The sequence below is a fragment of the Patagioenas fasciata genome, chromosome 24 (genome assembly GCF_037038585.1).
Source record: "Patagioenas fasciata isolate bPatFas1 chromosome 24, bPatFas1.hap1, whole genome shotgun sequence".
NCBI classification, from domain to species: Eukaryota; Metazoa; Chordata; class Aves; order Columbiformes; family Columbidae; genus Patagioenas; species Patagioenas fasciata.
In genome coordinates, this window is record NC_092543.1 from 3,607,248 (window position 1) to 3,626,860 (window position 19,613).

The 19,613-nt window shown below is 43.5% G+C and overlaps 1 protein-coding gene across 2 annotated transcripts in view; it reads left to right on the forward strand.

Moving 5' to 3' along the window:
- Positions 1 to 489: 489 nt before the first annotated feature.
- Positions 490 to 19,613, forward strand: part of GRAMD1B (GRAM domain containing 1B) — a 107,115-nt gene continuing 87,991 nt past the window's right edge. Inside the window, exon 1 of one of the 2 annotated variants that reach the window (XM_071798811.1) lies at positions 490 to 621. In XM_071798811.1, coding sequence (XP_071654912.1) covers positions 596 to 621 — 26 coding nt within the window. In that variant the 5' untranslated portion in view covers positions 490 to 595. Of the gene's footprint in view, positions 622 to 14,219; positions 14,526 to 19,613 lie in introns of those variants that run through there. The other variant, XM_071798809.1, reaches the window with a different exon arrangement.

A 19,613-nucleotide genomic window follows, 5' to 3' on the forward strand; every position in this document is an offset into this window, starting at 1 on the left:
GCATACTCCACTGTAAGATTCAAGCTACTTTCTTTCCACCTCCACTCCTGTTTGGTAACAGCGTGGGATTTGGTCTAGGCACCCTCATTCCATAGCAGACCCTTGTTCTGCTGATAATGCTTTGTTTGTGTGTTCCACATCTGCAGCTCTTTTTTGTTTTTTAATGGTTTGGCAGCCTCTCGTCATTCCTTTAACTCTCTCTCTTTTAGATTACATTGCACAATCCCCCCCGATGTGGAAGAAGGGTTGCTCCAGGTGTGGCTCTGAGAGGATGTATTGGAAAGGAAGATCCCTTAAGAAAAGAGCTCCTGCTTTCTGTCCTCCAGCCAGAAGAGGGTTAATAAGGCACACAGCTCCTGTGCAGGCAGCGTGTGCACTTGGCAGTGAGAGATGTGCTACAGTGTGAGAGGAGTGGAGCAGCTCTGTTCGGTTTGCCGGCTGTCAGACTAACCCTGCATCTCCAGAGCGGGTGTGTGGCTCAGACCGAAGGATCCCCGCCTCCCAACCCTGCATCCTGCTTCCCCGGAATGGGATCTTCCCCTGCTGGCCCGGTGGCGGCTGGCCCGGGCGTGCTGCTGTGAGCAGCTGCTGATGAATGAGTGCCCCTCCGAGCAGAGCCAGGTAAGGCAGCCTTACTCTCGTTTCATTCCAGCTGGGAGTCCGTGGCATTACTGTAGGCACTGGGTTTTCGTGGTCTGTGGGAACCCAGGCAGATATGTGGCAATGCTGGTCTCAGCATGGAACAAGAAGTACAGATCTTCGGGGACACTGTCATACTGTCCCCTCTGGAGGTGTTTATGAGGGGGGCTTGCATCGTCTTAACAGCTGTGTTCCCTATTTGAAGCATTGAAGTTACTGCAAGTCAATAGTAAAGCTATTAACATGGACTGTTAAAAAGGCTGTGATGGGAAAGATCGACTTGTATTTTTGGAGAGATAAGAAATTGTGTTACTCTTGTTTCGTTTCACAAGATTTAAATGTCTTTGAAGCAGATCTTTGAGTCACAGGGTGAAACTACTACACACCACGTAAGAATAATTTTTCAGTTGTTTGGGTTTTTAAGAGCTTTTAGCTCTGTCAACGTGTATTCCTAGCTTGCACGTTTAAGTGATTGCCTTGGAAATGGCATGCGAAATGTGAGTTAGCAGGCTACTGAACATAGCAGGTTAGTCTAGCTTTCTTGTTTGAGTTGCAAAAAGGCAATTGCAACAAATTAATATCAGTCTGACCACACTTTTCATGGCTAGTTCTCTGTGCACTTTTAGAATGAACTTCAACAAGGCTCCTGAATATCTTACATAATTCAAACATATATACATCTATGTGTAACAGGACACATAGTGCTGGAAATGAAGAGAATCCTTGACTGGAGTGCGGTCTGAGCTAGACAAGGATTTTGACCACACATTGGTTATGCTGTGAATGCACTTGGCTCAAAATGTATACCCGCCTGATCTTATTGATAGTGATCCTTCTCAGAAACAGGCGTTAGGCCTGAATTAAAAGATGGCACTGAATCTTGGTTGTTAGCTGGCTGTGATTCTCTGAATGTTTGACAAAGAATATTTATCAAATATTAGCTCTATATGTTTACATGTATAGAATGGAGAAATTGCAAACTTCATAAGCGAGTAGAATTTCGGTAGAAATGTCCAACTCTGAGGGAATAAAGCAGGGAAAACTTGACTTAAAGTCTAGGGAGTATTCTCTCTTTTTTTGCTTAGTCTTTTCCACAGCTACTTAGTGTCCCATTCCTGATAGCAATTGCAAGCATGTAAACCAGAATAAAGAATACTGTGGTTTGTGACTGGAGCTGATCTGCTCGCCTTGCATTTTCAAACAGCAAAATGTTGCACCATGTGATACATAATCCATTGTGCCTGTGCGCGTATTTCGTTAAAACAGGCTGAGGCAAACAGGAGGATAAAAAATTAAGGTAAATATGGAGAGATCAGGTGCTGTTACCATTGCCTGCTTTTGACCTTTCCCACATAAGAAGCCTGAAACAATTGGGTAAATGTTAAAGAAGAGATTTGTTACAGAGTTGTATGAATTTTCATGTATTCAAGTATGGCTGTGATTTGGATTTTGCTTTATCTGGATTAGATGACTTCTGAATGGTTCGTGTTTCTTTGCCTTTGCAAGTGGTATTCAGTGAATACAAATGACCAGACTGGAGCTTAGGTCTTAGAAAACCAGATGTTTAAGGCTTGAAGCTCCTTTGCCTTTTTCTTCCCTAAGTATGGAAGCAGGGAGTGAATACTTCTGGCTTTAGCCTGTCCTGGAAAGAAGATGGTCAGCATTTCATAGCATCATTTTTCTCGTACATGTATATCATGAAAATTCATCTGGCAGTTCATCAGTTCCTTGCTAGGAAGTCAGAGGTCAGGGGCTCCTAGACAAAAGAATGTGGGAAGGGAGGGAGCACAGTTAGAACATCATCTCTTGAGGGTCCTGTGCGTGCAGGAGACACGGTGCTGAGGTTCCTCACAGGATGTGTGCAAAAGTCTAACACCTCGGGGTGACACCATGTGGCTGGAGTGTCTATTAGAGCAGGAGTTCCCGGCTTCTATTTACTGACCAGCAGCTGAGAACATGCACTACTTCAGTACAAAATATCGCTCTAGTCAATGTTCTCTGGCAATCTTAGAATGAGCCAGTTTCTCTATTTTTAGATGGTCATTGCTATGGAGAAGGGACAATCCCCTTGTTAGCCAGAGGAGGAGATGGGAGACCTGTGCAATGGTGTAAAAATGTGTATGTGGTAGCAGTGGGGTGAAGAACCTTGAAGAGCGGTGGGGAATATATTGGCCTAAAGTCACACACCCACACACCCCTTCAAACACCATGCCTTACTGTTGGCTTGAAGTATGGTTTTTTTTCACTTAAATTTCACAAAGGAAAAAGGATTCTTATTCAGTCGAGAAGCAGGAGTGTATTTTGACCTGAATGATCAGCACAAGCTGGAAAGCGTACCATGTATAACTAACAAGTGATTTCTAGAGTGAAAAGTTATTCATGGAAAGGCTGTGCGTGCTGCCGAAGGGCAGAAGATGCATGATGCTGATTACCTTGCATCTTGAAAAAGTTCGGAATCTTGGAGGAGGCTGCGTAATCCCCAGGAAGATAATAAACCAAGTGAAGTGCAACATCTGACAGGAAATGATATTATTGTCTGTTTGGCCAAACTTTCTATGCTGTTCCATTTATAAATAAGACAAAGAATTTATAGTAGCCTGTTGGCTGGGAAATACTATGCTTGTAGCTAGATTCTAATGTGTCTATATCAGAGGTGAATTTAAGCAGAGCTGGAGAAGTTGTTCAGTTCTACATAGAACTGCTATTTCTAAAGCCTCTCCTCTTTAATTACATGAATAACTTAAATGTCTTAATTGATTTTTCACACTCCATTGGGTTTTTGGTTGTTTTTTTTTATTTTCAGACTTCTAAAGCCAAGCTTTTCTGTGGAGCCAAATTTGATCTGTGCCATAATGGATGAAGTGCTGGAGTTCTGGGTTCTTGGTTAAGGAAGAATCTTAACATCATTTGGGATGAGCAGTGATGTGAGAAGGTGATGGTAAAAAGCACTGTAGAAGACAAGGGCCAAAGCTTAGTCTTAGCCAGCGTAAGGAACACAGCGATATTTTCACAAGCTTGCATAGCATGTTTTATTTTTTGAAGAACAAAAGGTGGTGTTTCACGTGTAGCTGTAGAAGATCTTGCCCTATCGACAGATGAAGCAGGAGCAGTAGATGAGGCAGACCAGGCCATGTCCTGGGCTTGTAGCTGCCATGGTTTGTGCTGCGGTGTGGTAGGTATTACCATGCCGTGCCCAAGTTCTGAAAGCTTGTCCAGTATTTTTCTTCCTTGTGAGACAAATGAATCATACAGTGCTACTTGTGGCCTATGCCTGCTACATTGGGAGGGAGAGGGATTGGAAGTGCTGTTTGGATGTAATTATGATGATCTTCAGCCCTTGTGTCTCCTAAGAGAAGCTAATATGAAAGAACAAGCTGTTGTCTCTGCCTGTGGTGTGACACTCATCACTGTGACACTCGATGCAGTAGAAAGGACAGAGACCCAGGAGCTGTAGAACCCTCCTGCCCTCCTGCCCCCCGAAGCAAGGAGGGAACCCGTCAAAAAGGAACAGTTTACCTGACCTGACAGGCTTGCTTTTCAAGCTAATTGTATAAAATGCGGAACAGAGCATACCCAGGGAAGGAAGATGCGTCTTGGCTTGTGCCTTGCTGGTCTAATGCTAAACTAACCAGACTGCTCAGAACCCAAAACTGTTTGTGCCATTCGGAGGGATCTTTGCTTTTGGTAGGACAGAGTACAGCTGGGAGGGAAATGAATCCTGGAGGCTCAGTGTGCTGGTCTGGGCTGTAGTGCTGATGGAGTCTGAGATCTCTGCAGCTCTCTCTTGTGCATTTCCATGTCTAACTAGGTCATTTACAGCAACCATGCCTAGCTGGCAGGCCTGATGGCTGCAATAGAGCCACACGTTTTCTCTATTCTGATTCTTACTTAATGAATAAGGTGTTTATTTAAAGCAGCTCTTATGTGAAAATCTGCAGTGGGGGGTCAGGAAGAACAGAATCAGCATGCGTGCAGGTCCCAATCTATATATTAGGTTATTTGATAATACCACAGGAAAGGTTCACTCTTGGAACTGTTACTCTTTGATATGTTTTTAATTAACTCTGTGGCAGGGAAAGAGGACAAATAACCTCAAATATTAACAGATTGTCTGTGTGGAAATAAAAGATTAATCAAGGAGCAGCTCTGCTGCACTGCTGTGATAGAGGTAAAGCTGCGGAGTTCAGCTAATGACTTCTGCTACTTGGCTGGGGCCTGAGTCTCAGCAGAGAGCACTGTTGGGTTAATATTCTTTTTTTACCCAAATGATTCATGATCTTTCAACTGGTACTGTTTGCTGGCAGAGTATTTTAAGTGCCAGAGAGGGAGATGAGTGAAGTATACTTACTCCATCTTAGGTTCCTTGGAGCAGTTATGTCTATACCTGCAATTATCCATATGCAAAGCACCCACCGTGACCTTGGATTGTAATTTCTAGAAACTACTCCAGTACAGCTAACTATTGCAAGGGAGTGTGTAAGTGCAAAGAGGAGAAAGGCGTCATGTAGACTATGCATGAAACAGGCCACGTAATGACATCCTGCATGGCAAAGGGCTGGGGGGATGGAGCAGGGACTGGGACACTTGAAAGGGTGCTGGTGTGTTTTTTGGTAGAGCTTAGGCAGGCTAAGACCTGGCACTGTGGAGCCGCTGTGGGATGCGCGGGGTGTCTGTGATGCTAAAAATGAGAAGTCTGTGCTCAGTAAATGCTGCAAGCAGAGAAACAATCAGACTTGATTCCTAGGTTGCTCTGAAAACTTATTTTGTAGAATACAGCTGTAAGGGAATAAGAAATACCGACACATTCGTCCAAGGAAGGCAAGCTTCATGCAGATTTCTTCTTCCTGTGACGAGAGACTAAGTAATGTATTTATGGCAAACAGAATGAGAAACCAAGCAAAGCTATTTTTATCACCTGGCCCCTGTCTGTCTGCTGAGTGTTCCCTTCCCTTGCTCAGTTTTAGTTCCTGTCCTTTCTTTGAAGGCAAACACACCTTTTGTCACACTTTGAATGTGTTTGGTCTGTATTTGCCTGCTAGATGTGAACCCTTTTGTGTTACTAGTTTTAGTCTCCCAACCTTAAATTCCAGGGAGAGAAAGGAGCTCTGGGCTTGGCCTGGATCAGTTCTTGCCTTTCAGTGATGATGCTTTGCCCTAGCGCTTACACCTTATGGCCTCAATGCTTTTTATGCTTTCCCTCTCCTACAGGTCAGCAAACGAGTGGAGAGAGAGAGGAAGTAATTAGTTGTCCTGGTTTTGTTAAAAACAAGTTTCTCTTTTAGTGAATTTGCCTGTCAGCTAAAGCCTTCATGTTAGCTGCATTTTCCTGGAGAACCCAACACATGTTTTGGTTAAACCCAGCAATGGAATGCAAACTTATTGATAAGCACGGATGGACATCTCACGAGAGGGGCAACGAGAAGCTGATGACCGAGAGACTGACCAATGGTGTAGAACATTCCATTCACGTGAATACTTCGTATAAAAGTGGGAGATCACGAGGATCTCGGCCCTTGTCCCTTTTTCCTTCCGTTCTGCTTATGGCCAACATTAGGAGAGGACCTTGCTGGTCATCCCTGCGAACTGAGGCCAGTGAGAGACTGAATCCAGCTCCGGTTGGCTGCAGAGTCCAATGCAGGACTTTGGGTGCTGGCTCTGCAGTTGCTGAGACTTACAAGATTGGTTTTGTATATTTGTATTATTTTCTCTATTCTTATTAGTAGCATTAGTAAAACATCTTTAACTTTTCCAACTCTCTTCTCTCTGTCCTTCTTTCCCTCCCGATCGCCTGTGCTGAGTGGGAAGGGGGGAGATGGAGGGGCAAAAGGGGGAAGTGGGGGGGAGAGGAGGTTGACAACACATCTGCCAGGGTTTGATTGTCACCCCGCAATCTAAACCCTCGACATCAGTGTAATGTCAGACATGTTTAAAGGTGGAGTTTGGGGATTCTCCTGTTGTTGATTAAACTTTGTGACCATTGCTTGTGAATGACTCATATCTCCTAGCTTCGCATTAAGATGTCCAGAGCTGTGTTCTTGAGTAAAGAGCACCAGGTTAGTTAATTAGTGGAGATAAAAATGAATAGTTTGATAGTGTGGCCGAAAGCGCAGGCCGCCCCAGGCAGCTGACCAGCAGTCTTGCTGCGGAGGAGGTTTTAACGCTTGGTTTCCTGACCATGCGAGGTCAGTGGTCATGCTTAGGACTTAGAGACCCTGTGCTAGAAATCGCTCCAGCAACGGGACACCTGGAAAAGTGCTCAGGAGGATGGAGAAGATCAGCAGTTTGTTCATTATGCCTTTGAGACTGTTTGCTGTGATGTTTTCCATGGTTATGACTAGTCCAGCCCTAATGAAAGATGGGGGAAGGATGGTTTGTGTAATCAGTTCCACCCTTTGTGCTGGGAAATGGTTGCAGAATAATGTGTTTCTGATCTCCAGGCTGGGAATCACAAACTGTATCTGGATGCAAGTTTTACAAAATGGCCTTAATTCTTATTTGTGCTTCAACCAACACCCCTTGCCTACCTTTTCACTCAAGTTGAGCTGTGTTGACTGAAAAACTTCCACATCATTGTCTTGGTTCATTTTTATCCCATTATTCCTTGCCTCACACTCCAGAGGCCTCTTTAAGAGCTCTGGCTGTGTGGTGTTTTATCATATGAGTCACTGCAGCTGTCATCCAGCCAAGATGTACACATAGAAACTTCTTTATTCTACCCTAATTTATCAATTTCTCCTCTACTTATTCCTGTTTTTTCTTTATTCTACCAGTTTTCTTTTCCCTTCAAATATTTAGCTTTTTCTGCCTTTAGGGTACCCAGAAATTTGGTTTTAAAGTCTTAGGAGTGGTTGGCAAGATAAAATCAGGAGACTGGAAACACAAATTCCTCAGACCAAGGGGGTTTTTGTAGCCAAATTACTTGGTGGCAGAGCTGGCCAGTTTCCTGGTTTTAAACTGCAGAATCGGTTACCAAATCAGTGAAATGTTTTTCTTTCATGAGCACTTAAAACCTGAAGACATGGTCCTCTATCATTTACAAGAGCTCCTTGGCTCTAACGCTATACCATTAATAGCGTTGTTTTTGTGTAGTTATTATCCCTTTCTATATGATGGGGGAGATGCATGTGAGGAATTTTCAGGGGAACAGGAAATTTCACTGGAGCAGGAAATAAGAATGAGGTTTTTTAATCTCCATAGTGGTTTCTATGCCAAAATGGCTTTTTCCAGTAGAGTGTGCTTGGTGCCAGAGCACAGATGATATGGATTGCAACTGGGGGGCATAAAGCCAAGCTCCCCACTGCTCAGTACTACCTGATGCAGCTCTCTTGAAATCAATGGAGCTGTTGTACTTTATGCCAGCTAAGAACTTTGCCTGCGGTGATTGGCTTTTTAATGTGGTCCTGCAGGCTCTACAATCGCTGTATGTCTGTGCTTTTATGTGGCCGCATCTTTTCATTCATTGTCTCCTTTGACTGATAATTGCGAAATTGCGGCTGAGCAGAGTAGGCCGGGTGGTATTACTGACGGTTTCATGGGTGTGAGGGACAATGCATGGAAGAGCCTTCCAGAGAAGGAAAAAGTGCTTTTGTTTTGCTTTCTGCAGGCATTGCCATCCAAGGCAGTTATTTCAACAGGTCTAGTGCTGTTCCCAGGTTGGTTATCTCCTTTGGCTTGACTTGTGACAATTAATAACAAGCAAAGCTGCTTGAATTTGAATGTGAAAAGGGAGATGGCTTGAGCTCCCTCTATTTAAACACTGTTGAGTTTAAACACTGGGTGGTGGAATGGTTTGAGTGGCTGTGGATCTCAGCACTATATTGGCAACAAAAGAAACCTTTAAGGTGTTTAAACCAGTTGTAAAGACCCTTTTCCTAAACCTGATGTCATTAAGGGCTGTGGCTCGAATTCCAGGCCTTTGAAAACCACTTAAACCAAACAGGGCACAGTGACTGTTGCTCCGTTTATTTCTAAATGCAGTTTAGTTTTTGCACACTTGTTACTATGAGATCTGCTTGTTTTTAAGAGACAAGTAAGTTCTGCAAACAGGGGTTTTAGGCGTGTTTTGTATCTGCCCTTCCCCTCATTCATGAGTCTTGGACAAATTGTAGGAATCTAAGGAATTTAAAGCTGCTCTGTCCTTGTTCTGTGATGTGATTTGGTGGTGTATGTGGTGGTTTTTTGGTGTGTGTGTGTTTTCTTCTCCCTGTTACTTAGCGAAGGCTTAAATGAAATTATTTTGGGCTGTAATTTAAATGTCAAGTGTAATTAGTGCTGAGATGATCTCCTTATAGTGCCTTTCACTCCCTGGGGACATCTCTTCCTCCTGAAGGGTGAACACAATTGAGGCCATCTCAAGCCATCTCAACCTGTAAGCTCTGTCCACACAAAAGCATTTTCTCTTGCCCACTTTGCAGTGGAACTTTGAGTATCTAATTTATGATCAAGGGACTACCAGGAGTAACTGAGTCTCTCATCTCTGGCATAAGCCTGAAAGAGGGCTGGGATTAGCTCAGAGTGGTCTAAGGTTTGTAGCAGCCATTGGGGGTCAGCATCTCCTGGGTTATGCCCTTCAGATGCTGGGCACTGGTGACTGCCTGCGTGATTCTGCACTATGGGTTTAGAGCAGGTGCTTTTGGGGATTTTGCAACACTAGATTGCTTGAGAAAATTAATGAATTCATATGTCAGTGTACTATCCTTTGCTGCTCTGACTAGCAGCTCTGCTTCCTCAGTTGTAAAATACCCCACTATTTACAAAACATGGGGAATACCTTTCACTTAACAAGCGCATTTTAGTACCCTGTGTAACAGTGCTCATTAATCTTATGGTGCATCGGTGCAATGGAGCAGGATTCTGCTGAAGTAGTTCAGCTGACTGCAAAACTGTCGGAGGATTCGGACCATTTAAAGATGGAAACTGGTCATCTTGATCTGCTGCATGGGTTGGTAAGCAGGAGAATGGCAACGAACAGCTCATCTTCAACCTCTGTGGTGTGGGTAGAGGAAATACAAGAGTCTTGGGCTGGTTTCCATAAGGACTTTGACAAGTTGGCAGAGGCAGCTATAATGGTCGCTTGATTCACTGTTGCCATAAACCGGGAGTAAGGAAGGGGTCTGTTCCTTTAGGTACCATTTTCATGGGTTTACATATTGCTTTTCTCTTTGCATTGGCTTTTGGCTCCCTCCAGATGCAAGAGGGAGAAGAAAACTAATCACAGCAACATAGCAAATCCATGTTAATAGTTTTACTATGACCGTGCTTAAAGATATGTGCTGCATGTGTGTTTAAATATGAAAAGCAATGGGGTAGAGTTTTGATGGCAAGTAAGCTGCTCTGAGTAACAGCTTGGCGTATTCGGATCCAAATGTGCTGCTTCCAAAATGTCATAAAATGTATGTGTAGCATTTGAATGTCTGTGTGCCATCTGTGTGTTTTCTAGTAAAGCTCTGAATAACTTGCTAATCGTTACTGTATGTTGTTCCTTTCTTTAACACCCTTGGATTGTAAGCAGAATTCCCAAGATATATTTCTTTAGAGGCTTAATTCAGCTGATTATTTGGCTTTACTGGAACTCTGAGGAGGAAATGAAGTCAGGAATTCCTACACCTACTTGAGTGGTTTGGATTAAGGAGTGATTCCGTTAAAAAGGCCTGCACTAAAAAGGAGAGAATGCAGCTTTTATGTGCTGAGTAACAGAAGATGCAAGTTCATGCATTGGTATGGGACAGAAATGGAAGTAATGAAGCGGTTTGAGGAGTGAAAGAAGATAATGTAGGCGGTTTGGAGAAGATTGCTTAAAAGCAGGACAAATAAATACTGGAGTAGTCTTTCAAGGTGATTCTGTTCAGTGGTAGTAGAGAATCTGTTAGAAACGCAGCTCGGAAGGATGGCAGCTGCTTTGGTTTGAATTCTGATGGAGTTACCGCAGACCTGCGGACAGTGTCCCGCTGCTGGTAGCTCTGAACTGCCACCTTCACGGTGACAATGGGGAATGTGAAGTGAAGCAGGGCAGGAAAAAACTGGAGAGTTATGGTGTAAGATTGCCCCCAGCTTTCCAAACTCTCATGTGTTTTGCAGGCAGGATATTGAGTGTGACCAGAGTTCAATTCTGGTCTTATAGGAGAGGTCTTGCCTTGGATTGACTTCATGAAAAATAAGACTATGCCTGTAGACCGCCTGACCATGAGCTGACTGTGTGTGGTTTCACGGTGTTTCACAGGCTCAGGGTTGTGCACTACAGCTGGGTGGGTTCATGTGAGTTTCCAAAACAGTGTTTGAATACAAAGTTCTCTTCAGGTAAATATAATCTGAGAGAGAATGGATAAGGGAAACAGAGAGTAAAAAACAAAGCGAAACAAACACAAAACAACCTGAGAAAAAGGCTGAGACTGAACTTTGTATCTCTTACTCTGTACGTTTCCTAACTGCATAAACTGCTGCTTTAAGCCCTGACAAAGCAGCCGGATGCTGCGAAAGCTGTTGTTGGATTTTTTGTGTTGGTTTTGTGTGTGTTTTGGTGATTTTAATTCCCCCCCCTCCCTGGCACGCTGCCCTATCTGTGTGTTTCCTGTGCTTCACTTACCCGTATCAGTACTTAATGAATGGATCGTTTATTGGCTGCGATAACGTTCGTTCCTGTTTTACAGCTGGGGAATGGAGGTGCAGATAATCAGCTGCTCCGATAGGTTCAAATAAACAACATTAAATAATTTGACTGAGGTTAGTGGACTAGCATGTGCTGATTAAGGATCATATCTGACTGATTTGCTCTAGGCTTCTGATGCATTTAAAAGCTTATTTCACCATGAGATAACAGCATATGTTTACCTCAGAGAGCTATAGAGGGAGCTCAGGGTAACAGACTGGGATGCTGAGGGTTGCTGACTCAGTCTCAGTGACAAGAGCACAATCCAGCAGTGATACACATTGCCATGGTTTAATCTTCTGTCTTCTGAAGAAAATGGGAATTTCCCAAAGGTTTCTTGCTGATTCTTGCGTTAGATGGTGCCTGTTCCAGAGCGTGCGCTTCCACATCACCTCAAAGAATAAATATCATCTTCTTCAAGAGAGGCTGGTCTGGTGATATTTGTAGGCGAGCAGGATGTAAATTTACCAGAAATCTCTCCATATTTTGTTTCAGAGCAGGTTTTCAGATATTGTAAGGTGGAGAATACTTGAGGGGTGTGTTTATGTGAACTTATGGACCTCTTCTAACCTTTTATATCTTGCATCACATTTAGTTCTGCCAGGTTGCCCTGGACTGGCTCCTAGGTTTAGTTGTGGCATGGTGTATTACAGCCATACAGACAGGTACTGGTACACCTCCAGTGCCTGTGGGCACTGGAATCACTGGCCAACAACTAATCTTAAATACACCAGGAGTTCTTACGCCGTTAGGTCTCAGTGCTGGCCGTGAAGTAGGCAGATACTTGAATAACAGCTTGTCTGGTTTGCATGGCTCTTGTTTCACACATTTAGATGATGATCATCATCTTGGTGTCTTCCCACACAAACTCCTTCCCTTCATCTCCTCTGACAGTCAGGGCTTGTTTCCATGGAGCTATTTCATCCATACCTTAGGAAACCTTTTTCGTGCTCCCCTATAGACATAACTTGAGGTTTCTATGGCAACATCTGAGGAGGGAAGATCCCATGATACCTGAAGCAAGTGAGACCTGATTCTTGGGAAGCCCCATGTATGGTTGTATGCTCATAACACACAGGATGGCAGTGTTCATGGCCCTATTAGTTTTGCTAGCTATGTCAAATATCTTGGAAAAAAGCCTGAGGGACTGCCTGACTTAATAAAGCTCAAACTCTGAAAGTTACAGTTAAAAAAAGGAATTTTGAACAGTTAAACTTTACAGCTCTGCACAGCATTGACACAGTTAAGACATTCGAGATCAGAAATGAGTGGTGTGATGTAACTTCGTTCAACGTCAGCCTTCTAGAAGGATACTAATAAGTCCTGTAAATCATCAGCTTTTGGTTTTAATATTTATAGAGGTTGTAAAATAATAAAAATTATTTTAAAATAAACTGTATATATATAGAAAAAAGTTTTTTCTTTTGACTTGTGGTATTGGGGAGAGGAAGGAAGTAAAATACTCATTATAAGTTCTGTGAAGGCCAACAGCAACAGAATTGTGCAATTTCAGGAGTGTTGGGAAGCAGAGCTCGTTGGTGTTGGAACCAGAGCAGAGGTAGGAAATGGCTGCAGGTGGAACAGCAGATCTGATCTGTGGGGTTCATAGGAAGAATCTAGACGGGAGCTGGTTAGAACAGGATACGAGACTTTTTTGGGGAAGAGATGAAGGCTGGTCTTAAGCTACCTGAAAGACACCTGTGCCACATTCTGTCCTGCAGTGCCCCTGCCCCCAGCCGCCTATTTGAACTTGAACTGATTGGAGGTGAGAAGAATCTAGATTAGTTATTAATAATTACTGATCTGATCTTAGTGTCACTTAAGACAAGTAGTCAAGAACAGGCGGGTCCTTCATATGGGTGCATCTGCTTCTAGAGATGTTTTACTTCTGATGGAGTTGATGAGAGGTTTTGCTGCTTGTAGTGATTTCTGGATCTCTACGGCTTTAATCTTGAAAGATCCTTTGAAGAATCCTGCAGAAGGAAAAGGTGCTGGAAGCTCTCCTAAGAAACTTAGCCCTGGGTGTGTATGTCAGTTCAGTGACTGGAGGTTGCATTTCAGTGCTGTTACCTGAGAGGAATATGGAAAGGCTTTGCTAGTGACTCACAAATAAGACGGTAGCTTGTGGCAAATTTTGTGAGTTGGGCTGAAGTGCTTGAGTGTCAGGGGGTGGATTATCAACTATTATATTAAAGAAATGCCTGCAGAAAAATGATGTGAACCTTGGGAAATGCGTGCCTTGAGTCTTCTGTTCGGAAACTGTAGCTCTTTGTATTCTTGTCACTTGCCTTTTCTTGAATTGGAAGTGACTAATATGGAGCGTGTCCTAGTAAGGGATCGGCTTAATATTCATGTGCGTCTTTGCTCCTTGGGTTACTGACAGCTGTTGTCTCACATGCAGAGCTTCACTTCACTTTCTGCTCTTGTTTTGTGTGTATTTTCATAAGCAGCACCTGAAAGTGAAGAAACTTGCATGGAAGCCCAGTTCCTGCTGCAGTCCAACTGATAAGGGGAAGAAACCCCTTCAGATTTCACACATCCAGACTGCTGACCCTTTCTAGAGTGAGCAGGGATGTGTGGAATCACTAGTCACTTCTGACAAGTTGTCTTCAATGTTTTCTTTGTAAGACCGTCTCCTCTCACATCTGTCGCTGCCTTCTGTCCTAAAAACAGATGCAGCGGACAAGCTGCTGCTTAGAGGAGCCCAGTGTGGGGGCCAATCTCCTCCTCAGTGTGTGCCCGCCGGGCTGACCCCACCTGGCAGCTGCTCCATCTCCTGGGCCTTGTGGCAGCTGCTCCAGTAGCAGTTGCTGCTTGCAGTTGCTTTTTGCGCTTGCTGGAATGCCAGAGCAAGCTGTTAATTTACTGCCGTTTCGGACAGATTAGGGCCAGCGTTATAAATGTGAACTTCGTTAGTTACAGTCCCGTTGTGTATTGGCTCTGGCTTTGAAACCGCTCCTAGGGTAGTGGTGGGAAGGGACGGTCAGAGAGCCAAGGAAGATCCTGCCTGATTCTCATACTTTACTCAGCAGGATTTCCTATGATCTGGCGATCCTCCCTATTCCACTTTTCCCACTCCCTCTTTTCTGTCCACATACAAATCCATGTGGAGTGCGCCTCTCCTCCAGCACCCCTGCAGCTCCCAAAGGTGTGCGATGAATCCCGTGCTGTGCCTTAGGGGTGTCCCTGCTGCAGACAGCCACAGAAGACCGCCCGTGCTCTCTGCCGTCGGTCTAACCCCGTAAGTGCTGCACTACCATGTGCATTTCATACTGGCTCTTTAAAATGTCTAATCTACTTATTGAGCATGTAACTACTTAAACTTAGTCATTTCAGCTCGAACAAGTATCAGCTACCAGACAGGAGGAAAGTGTGAGCAGGGGATGTGCAACAGCGGGTATTGAACAGGCTTGTTGATTGTAGCTTGTTTTTTCAGGTGCGGCTGTACAGAACAGCTTCTTTGATATCTTTTTGAAGGAAACCGTAGTGAGTGCGGAGGAGTCTGCTGGTGGAATTGAAGTGTCAAAGAGCTATACAGAGAAAGCATTATGATGTTATGTAGGTCAGCTTTGTAAAGTGGGGATTCTTGACCAGCGATATACAGGTGAAATGACTTAAATACTGTCATATGCATTTCAAGGTATGCTATGGGTGTTATCTGGCACTTAAGAAGTTGTTGTTGTGGGCTGCAGTAATGCAAATGCACTGTAAAATAGCTACTGAAGAAAATGCTGCTGCGTGTTTATAAAAACTAACCCTGCACGAGGTTTTCAGTTGAATATACTACTGTGTTCCATAGGGACACGGAGTTATCTGATAATGTATGTTGAGATATATGGTCAGCATCCCTAAGAAACTGATCTGATTTGTAAAGTACACAAGCAACACTGAATGAATAATTTGTATTATGCTTATGTTTTCTAAATATTGTGTGGACAGCTGGCTCACTCTTCAGTGTTAAAAACACTAAATGCCTTTGTAAACCGATTCCTAGAGGGCTGGGTAACTGCTTCAATTTGGGTTTGGTCTTAACAGTTGATGTTTGTTTGAAATGCACTGATCTCTGGAACTGTTCTACTTGATAACTTTGTAAAATCTGAGGTGGGTGGACATGTTCACACTCCAGTAAATGCACATCTTTAAATGCTCTGAGGGAAGTTTGCTATCTGTATGTGGCTAGAACACAAGAAATAAAAGAGGGGTTTGTATCTTGGAGAAGCTTATGATAACGCACATTAAAAGTGTAGCTGAATGTGTTCTGCTTTCTCTTGAATTGTTGTTTTGGAGGGAGGTGGGGACCAAAGAATATTTAACCAAGTAGGAACTGTTTTCTGCTCTTGAAACAAGAATGATGACGTGTTCATCAACAGAATGATGGCTAAAGAGAATTCACTTTCCTGGTTGTTAGCAGTTCGGGATGTGTGTGGAACACTTGCATGCAGCTTTGGCAGGAAATGCTCGCGTCTTCCCTGGGGTGCAGCAAGGGACCCTTGGCACACCTTGCTGATGGTTTTTGCTGCCGATCCCTCTGCTGCAGTCGGTGTTGGATGTCCCCAGTCTTCCTGCAATTCGCATTGGCAGCACTGAGCATCCCACCTTGGTAACAGACTTAGATTAGTGGTATCCAAATTGTGCACAGTGAGTGAGGCGGATGGGTGTCACATCCGCTGCTGTCACAGTGAAGAACAAGTGTCTGAAGTGGAGCCTGTGCTGCTTCCAGGCCTCTTGGTAGCACGAGGTCAGCGGTGGCGCTGGGGAGGAGGCTGAGATACGCTGACTCAGCTCGTGTTGGCCTATAAACAGCTGCGGTGCTGGCTCGGGGCGTTTTGTGCTGGGGAAAGGGAACACTGCAACATGGTGCTCTAATTTTACATCTTGCTTGATTTCTTCTTTCTTTCGATTCCTGTAGTAAGAGTGTGTGGTGGTTGTGTTTTTTAAGTCCTTAGACAAGTCATTTGTGGCTTTCCCTTGTTTCAGTCTTAATATTTTGCCCTAGCTTCATATGAGAAAATGGTTTGTGTAAGCACCTGCTGAAAGTGTGTTTGTACTATGTGAACTTAAGTAAATATCTAATTCCTGCAGCGGACTGAGGTTTGTGTGGGGAATGCCAGCCCGCAGTGACTAGAGATGCAGGTTCTCTACTCCCAGGCAGTGCTGGCTTGTGTTCACAGGTTTGGTGAAGTTCTTCTGGGGAAGGGCTGGTTTTCCTAGAGCTAAGGATCTCGATTCTTCATGGATGTGAGTTTGCTGACGTGGTTGGGGACTGACAGATGATGATTGTGTTTGTTTGTGTGACAGAAACCTTCTGCATGTCTTGAGCAGATGCTGTTGAATCCTTGCTTCTTGAGGGGGAGAGACTCAGCCTGCTCATCCATCTGTCTGGGCTTCTGCCTTGTTATTAAGTGCTATGTCTTAGACTAAATGGGCAGATTATATTGATCTGACGTGTTAGGAGATTTATTTTTGTAGTCTCAGACATACACCTCTTTGTGTAGGTATTTTTATACCTGATTTGTACCTCTTTGTGTAGGTATTTTTATACCTGATTTGTCTGTCCATCTAAATTAGGAGAAAAGGGGTAACAATGTCTGCACAGCAATTTATTTCACTGAGCACAAGTATCTTGTAAAAAGGTTCATTAGCAATTATTCTTATCCAAAAAGCCTGCTCAGTATGGGAGTATGAATTTCACTGAAAGCTGGTGAAATTCCTATAAGATTCAAGGATTATCTGAATCCTATTGAGCTGTGACTATGCAGAACAAAAATATGAGTATGAACAAATCTCTTCCCCTCTAAGCCTTACGGTCTTTTTAGGGAAAAGCTGGTAGAAGTATTAATTACCTGTGCTGTACTGGAGATGAAAGTTTAATTTGCTATCTGCAGACTCAGTGGGATTCGAATGGTAATTCTGTATAGTGCTCGAAGCAAATGCTTAAAGCTCATGAGCTGCTTTCCAACATGCTTAAACCAAGGGATGACTTAAAACGCACTCATGTGGTGGTGTCTCCAAAGTCATATCTTTGTATAAACATCTAAGATGCAACAGGTCCGATCTTGGGATGAAATACAGGATCATTCTCTTTGGAGCCAGACCAAGTTTTAGTGAAGAGAAGAAAGATCAACAGGTCCCCTGGCTCTGTCCCAAAAAGATGGCAACAGGTTTGCTGCTTTCTCAGCCTTCAATTGCATTGGGCAATTGGCAGTTGTTCTACTGCTATCGATACCTTTTTAGCGATGCATAATTTTAAAGCCCATTGGTTATTTTAGATTCAAATTAACTTCTTAAATAAGCTCTGTGCCGTAGATTTAATTACGGATGTTATTCACAGGGACACCAATTTATCCAAAGTGGGTGATCGCCAGATTCCAGTATAATAAAGACAGACATTTATCTCATGCCTCACTGGGCTTCCGCTTACTGGGGCTTTTTCTTTTCTGTTTCATCTGGGCTTCTTTTTATTACAGCTTTATAAAGGTGTCATTGTGCAGTTTAGCCATAGAGAAGCCCAGAAATATAATTAACAAAAATAATCTAATAAGTGTCATTGTTTGCTTGGATCTAATACAGGTTGGCTGGGAAGAAGTGGGAGTAAAATTGCATGCAGGCAAGAATGAATGGCAGATATATTTATAACTAATGAAAAGATTCTGTGAGGAACTAAAGATTCGTTCCTGCAGAGGTTATTGACTCATGCTGAGTCTGGGCTGAATAATTTGGTAACATAGTCAGAACTTTGGAAACTAAATTAAGGGTTCAAAGATTCCGTCTCTGCCTGTTTTCTGGTTGTGTTCCAAGTGCGGGGACATGGTTTGCTGGAACTGCCTTTTTCCCCTCAGCCCTCACGGCAGCTGGAATTTGACCCTGAGAATAAGATGTTGTTCTGCTTGTAAATTATTAGTTCGGTCTTTAAAATGTACAACAAAACAAACCCCATGTTTAAAGACAAACAGTTGAAATCAGAGATGCCTTGAAATCGCACTATTTCCACACACACATCCACAAACCTCCCCGATGTCCTCGATCCCTCCTACTTCATACACACTTAAGATTGATGGTGGTTAATATTTTCACAAATGCAGTTCCCCAAGTAGGTGAATAGGATCAATAGTGTAGGAAACAATTATTTTGCAAATATAATAGGCTAAGGCAGGATCTCTTGGCAAAGCATATTTTAATAACGATTTTGCAAGAGCGGGTGTTCTACCTAAAGGCAGGCACACCTAATAGGGCAAAAAGCCCCTGCTTATATCTCCCCAAAATCCCAGCCGCAGTTTCCCTCCCCGTTCCCCATTGGTTGGGTACTGCAGGGTTTACAGACTATCCGGACACACACAATACCCTTCCCCTTATCAATCTATGTAAGATATGGAATCCTGGTACTTTGGCTACACTTCCCCCTAAATTAACTCATCAGTACAGGTATCGGTATGTGTACAGGTGTCAGTCCATATTCCAGGAAGAAACTGTGTATTACATTAAGAATTAATAGTATCGGTATGTATACAGGTGTCAGTCCATATTCCATAAGAAACTGTGTATTACATTGAGAATTAATAGTATCGGTATGTGTACAGGTGTCAGTCCATATTCCGGGAAGAAACTGTGTATTACATTAAGAATTCATAGTCGGATGTCTCTCGGTCCTTCTCCCCTGCTGGGGTCAGGCACCAGGTCCTCAGTTATGTAAAACCAACAGTTGTTCTTTAAATGTTCCTTACAATAGGTACCTGTGTAGCTGTATTTAACAGCATCTTAGGGGCAATGAACAACTTGGAAGCCACTCTGAGCGTGCAGCACAAGCCAGGCTGAAGCGCCGGCGGCTCCTCGGGCACTAGAGAGCAGCAGGCTCCTGTGGGTGAGGGCTCCCCCAGCAGCTGCTCTGTTTCTGCCGTGCTGGGATTTTAGGGGATCTGTGGGGCTGTGAACTTCAGAAAGCCCCAGCAAGGGTAAAGCTCATCTTACTGTAGAGACATGTCCAAAAACCTCAGGTTGAACAAGGGGTCCGTTGTGGATGCTTCACTTAAATCACAGGTCAGATGGTGAGACAAACGGACTTTGTAATGTGAATTTAAGAGGCTATTTTTTCTCAAATTTCATTAGGTGACAAAAAAAGCCGTTTTCTGGTTCACAAGCAGTCAGACGGAATGCATGCTTTAGCTCTAATGAAGGAGAAAGAATAAACTACTTAATTTTCTATTCACCACCTTGAAATGGATGCTTTCTCTGTACTCTTCTTGGTGACAGGACGTGGAATTTTCAGCTCTATTAGCTCAGATGCACTCTTCACGTCTCCTGGACTGTACATTTTGTCTTTTGAAGATTGCTG